Raw genomic sequence first — 5,439 nt, 5'->3', positions numbered from 1 at the left:
CTGCCTTCTGTTTTGACTTCCTATAAGCCTCTCGGGCTGGTGTTTACAGAACAGTCGTCGCTCTGGATAAGAACATCTGCTAAATGATGTAAATGTAAATATAAGGGCGTTCTCAGAGAAGGCCAGTTAGACATTATCTCTGCTTCTGGGCTGGAGGTTTTTTCCCTGTTGCAACTTGTAATAAACCAAATAGATTTTTGATTGACTTTCTGCGACTGATCTTCTCTTTTGTTCACCTGGAAATTCCTATTACATCACCCCTCCCTCCTTTCAGCGAGCCTGGATCTCAGTGGTAGAGTGAGAGAGGAAGGCCATCCTGTCTGTATCCCCAGGCTGAGCGCTCACATTCAGAGGGGCGATGAGGCTAGGTTGGGTCCGTGGGCTGGCCCCTTTGCTGGCCATGGCTGCTGGAATACTCTACATCACATCCATTAAGCAGGAGATTCATTCTCATGGGGAGATACTGCAGAGGGCCCATCAGAATGACTCGGTCAGGGGCCAGGACATGCTCAAGAGGCTGGAGAAAATGGAGGCTCACATCAAGATGCTGGGTGAGTCTCAATCTCCTTCATTTAACTGTGACTTACCTGGAAGAGAAATGCCAGTAGCTCTGTCCACATACTGTACCTGGACTACAGTCTGCCACTGTTCTAGATGGTAGGGCAGATTTAGAGGGTAGGATTTTAGATCACATTAGAATCTAGCCTGAGCCTACATGTAGAGTTGACCCAGGAAGTTATTTCACACTTCACAGTGATGATTGTAAAAGGGAATTTGTTCTCAATTAAATAAAGGGTTTTAAATAAACGAATAAAAGATTAAATAAAAATGACCATAATCATTTTAGATTGTTCTTTAATCCTGTACACTGTTGCTTATTGCACAACATTTGATCCACCAACTGCTGTGTGCCAAGTTTGCCACATTGTTTACTATTACAAAAAAAAGAAGTAAAAAAGATTTGTCAGTTACTTCAAGGTAATTCTCCAAGGCAGATCAAACATTATTAATCAACTTTTTTTTTTTTTTTACACACATGCAAACGGTGACTGAAGCTATGTAAATGAGATCATGCTCTGTTTGTATCCAAAGGAGTGACTTGTTGATTCTGGCAGCCTTAACACATTTATTACAGTTTGGAGAACAGCTGTCATGTGTGTCCACAGTGAAGACAATCAACGAAGGGATCAGTCTGAAAGAGGGGCAGGCTGTGAAAGCTCCCGAGGTCAAGAAGGAGAGGAAGGTGGTGAAGAAGTTGTACCCCAACTCAGCTCTGTTTAAAAGCTGGGGTGACGAGCTCTCAGAGGAGGAGCAGAAAGAGGCAGAGGGGCTGTTTCAGATGTATGGATACAACGCCTTCCTGAGTGACAGACTACCCCTGAACAGGGAAATCCCTGATACTCGCGATCCTAAGTAAATCATTTTCCTCATCTCTCCCCCACCTCTACACAATAAATGATGTATAACTCAAGACTTCTGAATTCTAACCACAGTCTGTTGCATCCGAGGTCATCCAAGGTCAATTCCATCTCCAGCATTGTGAATGCAATTTGACGAATGACATTGAAATTGACAATAACTTTAAGAGTGAAACAGCAGCTTTGGTGAAGTGAATGAATGATATGAGAAAGACCAAATGTTTTTGTTGTGCCTGTTAGGTGTGCTAATCACCAGTATCCCCATGACCTGCCCACCATCAGCGTGGTGTTGATCTACTTGGACGAGGCCCTGTCCATCATCAAGAGAGCTGTCCGCAGCATCATAGACAAGACACCCCAACGCCTGCTCAAAGACATCATACTGGTGGATGACCACAGCTCCAATGGTTCGCCTAATTGGTCTCTTCTCGCCACTTAGAAACATTTGAAATTACATTTGTTAACATTTAGATTGAACATAGGTGTGGCTTTCAACTTTTGTTGCATACCACTGATTTGCAAGTGTCTGCTTTCACAGAGGATCTAAAGGAGAAGTTGGATGTCTACATCAGCTTCATCCATGAAGAGCGTCCGGGCCTGGTGAAGAGAGTGAGACACTCAGAGCAGCTCGGTCTCACACAGGCCCGCCTCTCAGGGTGGAGAGAAGCTGAAGGAGATGTGGTGGCCATCTTGGATGCCCACATAGAGGTCCATGTGGAATGGTAGTCTAAATGGTTTTTGTTATAAAATATCTCAGTGAGACTTTTTAAATCCCTCCCATGTGGTGTTTTCACTCTGTGTTTGTGTGAACAGGGCTGAGCCTCTGTTAGCTCGGATAAAGGAGGACCGCACGTTGGTGTTGACACCGGTGTTTGACAAAGTACATTTCGATGACTTGACAGTCACACGTTATGGGCCTGCTGCAGACGCCTTTGACTGGGCCCTGTGGTGTATGTACGAGTCCTTCAGACCTGAGTGGTATGCCTTGAAAGACGAGTCACAGCCAGGAAAGTGAGTTGTTCATGATTTCATCATAGGATGATAGTTCAGTTTCACAAGTCTGTTTGAATAGGCGATAAGGAAAGCACAGCATTGGGAGGAAAATCTCACCTAATATTTACACCTGGATTATTATTTTGCGTTATCTATACATTAAAATGAATGTCACTTCTCCCAGTGTAGAAATGACCATGATTTGTACTGTATGTTTGTCAGGAGCCCCTCCATTATGGGCATACTAGTGGTTGATCGGCTGTTCTTTGGGGAAATTGGTGCTCTCGACGGTGGTATGAAGATCTATGGAGGTGAAAATGTTGAACTGGGCATCCGGGTAAGCCCCTCTGCTACAGTTGCTAAATGAATGTTTGAAATCAAAGCAGACTTGTGTTTGCAGAATTACTTTCTGTTCTTGATTCATTCAGTTTGAACAAACCAATCTACATCTAACATCTAGACACTTCAGTCCATATCTAAAAATTCTTCCTTCTCTCTTGGTGTTTGGTTTTCCTAGGTGTGGCTGTGTGGGGGAAGTATCGAGGTCATACCTTGTTCTAAAATAGCCCACATCGAGAGGGCCCATAAACCCTATCTCCCCGACCTGAGCATTACAGTGAAGAGGAATGCTCTGAGAGTGGCTGAGGTCTGGATGGATGAATACAAACATAATGTCAACATCGCCTGGAACCTCCCACTGAAGGTACTGTACAGAACAAACCATTCAAAAAGTAGGTTTTGTTCAGCTGCTCCTATAGAATAACAATCATCGCTGTTATGCATGCTTTGTGTTTGAAAATAAGTAGATTAGACAGTAAATATTATAACAACTGTTTATTACTCAATGCCATAGTAAAGATCATAGGATCTATGTGAAATGATGGTGGTAAGCAAATATGGATAATTTGTGGATTGCTCAAATGGCCTGTGTTTCTGATTTAGAAATCTTCCTCTTTCTCAACACAGGATCATGGCATAGACATTGGGGATGTTTCAGAGAGGAAGAAGTTGAGAAAGAGGCTGAACTGCAAGCCCTTCCAGTGGTATCTGGACAATGTGTATCCCATGTTAGACCCCCTGGGTGACTTGCTTGCTTATGGAGCTGTGAGTGATGCTAAAACACTTATCATTGTTCTGGAATTATTTCCTCACCAACTGTGTTTGGTGGCATGCATGGCATCCTTCTTTCAATAGGATGCAGGGTCATACATCCAACTCATTATCAGGATAGGAATCTGCACTTTTATAACTGTTTAATCTCTGTCTATAAAATCAACAGCTGGTCAATGACCTGAAGACAGATCTCTGTATAGATCAAGGCCCAGTTCCAGGGAACACACCTATTTTATATGGATGCAATTATTATAGTCCACAGGTTTGTAGAATCATTGCTTAGTATTTCAGAATTTATCTAGATGTGTAATATGGTCCATCCCATGGCAGACCCAGGATTCAACCCATAACACAATAACACAATGTAAAGTACTGTCAATACCACAGACTCAGAAAAGCCTAGATATCTATCCTATCTGTCCAGAACTGTTATTATCGAGCCAGCGGGGAGATCTACATCGGAGGCATCAAGTCTCACAAGTACAACAGTAATCGCTGTCTGGTGGACACTGGTACTCGAACCCCAGGACTGTATGAGTGCAAGGTGGCCAAGCAGAAGGGATTCCACATGCTCTGGGAATTTCAACAGGTAAGCACTCCAACATGAAATAGGGAAATTGATGCTTATAAACTGTTGGAAACAAGGGAGATGTCGTTGACTTTTTTGTTTTTTTATTGTGAGGTTGTACAGTAGAATGTTTTCTGTGTTTTACAGGGAAAAGCCATCCAGAACAGACAGACAAAGAGATGTCTGGAGATTGCCCCAGGGGACGATACTTACTACCAGCTCATCATTCAGGAGTGCAGTGGGCAGCACTGGAAAATACAGAATCTGATAAAAGACTTCTGATACACTGAGATAGTATGGTATTATTTTATGTATCATTAAGGCAAATGTAGGGAGAGGTCAAAGGTAAAATAATAATATTAGTAATAAGCATGGATATGTTGTAAAATTAAAAACCTATATGCCTTAAAATGTTTATGGATTGAGAACCAGTTGAAGGGTTAATACAGAGCAGAGACATTTATGTGTTTTTCATAAAACTCCCTGCAGCTGGTCTGGGTATGTCTATGACATGTGATGGAGATACAACTCCTCGTGATGGCTGTGTGGAGATTGGAGTAACAATGGAACTAGTGTTATCATTTCTTTGTGCTTATGACCTTATGACCTGACACATGGCCACATGCACATAATCTCAGGGGCCGGGGAGGATGATAAATGATAAATGTTTAATGGTATGTGGTTGAGAATGGGTTATGGATGACATGTATAAATCATGTTTAAGTATGAATGGATATGTTTTATAATGTGTTATGAAATGATAATGGTGAAACAGAATGAACATAATTGATACTTTGTACTCCAGATGCATGCCTGGATAGTGAATATAGTCAATACAGAGTGTGATTGTTCTTTAACGTACGTATGTGCATAATTTTTTGAGTCATGCCACTAATAAGACACAGTGGCCCCACTTAGAGAAGCGCAAGTTGCCCTCGAGAGCAGCCAACATGTGATACTGAAAGATGCTATTGATTCACATAGGGAGGTGTAACCATCAGTTGTATCAGTGTGACTGTATAAAAAGGAGCACTCTGGTTCATGACAAGCAGTTGTTGTTCCATGGAGCATTCTCAGGCTTTGTTATGCAATAAAGTCTAATTCTTGAATTCACAAGCTCCGGTGTCTTGAGAGATATTTTTGAGTTGATTATCTATTAGTCAAATATTTCCACGACATAATTGGCGAGCTTGCCAGGAGTTGACAATAGGGGCCAGAGACGGTGTACATCTGCAGTTATGAAATGGCTTGGACGGACCATACAAACAAAAGCGGCCGCTTTTAAAAAGGTAAGCCAAGTTCTTACTTATATAGTATAACGTTTGTGTGGTCCGATCCGGGGCACGG

The 5,439-nt window shown here is 42.2% G+C and overlaps 1 protein-coding gene across 1 annotated transcript; it reads left to right on the top strand.

The window, feature by feature from the left end:
• Positions 1–310: 310 nt before the first annotated feature.
• On the top strand, positions 311–4,462 carry LOC121547848 (probable polypeptide N-acetylgalactosaminyltransferase 8). Its single transcript, XM_041859283.2, has 11 exons — positions 311–551; positions 1,167–1,413; positions 1,659–1,825; positions 1,957–2,140; positions 2,232–2,429; positions 2,634–2,748; positions 2,929–3,114; positions 3,378–3,515; positions 3,691–3,786; positions 3,949–4,113; positions 4,240–4,462. Exons 1-11 carry the CDS (start codon positions 359–361, stop codon positions 4,372–4,374), a joined length of 1,824 nt encoding a protein of 607 aa, XP_041715217.2. The 5' UTR covers positions 311–358; the 3' UTR covers positions 4,375–4,462.
• Positions 4,463–5,439: the final 977 nt, after the last annotated feature.

Source organism: Coregonus clupeaformis, unplaced genomic scaffold (genome assembly GCF_020615455.1).
Source record: "Coregonus clupeaformis isolate EN_2021a unplaced genomic scaffold, ASM2061545v1 scaf1947, whole genome shotgun sequence".
NCBI lineage: Eukaryota > Metazoa > Chordata > Actinopteri > Salmoniformes > Salmonidae > Coregonus > Coregonus clupeaformis.
This window is presented reverse-complemented; position numbering and strand designations above follow the sequence as displayed.

Bases quoted from the DNA above. Each gene is read 5' to 3' on its own strand.
- LOC121547848 (XM_041859283.2), top strand. From the start codon at position 359: ATGAGGCTAGGTTGGGTCCGTGGGCTGGCCCCTTTGCTGGCCATGGCT. The intron at 3,115-3,377 runs GTACTGTACAGA...TTCTCAACACAG, and splicing joins CCTGGAACCTCCCACTGAAG to GATCATGGCATAGACATTGG. The intron at 3,787-3,948 runs GTTTGTAGAATC...CTATCTGTCCAG, and splicing joins GCAATTATTATAGTCCACAG to AACTGTTATTATCGAGCCAG.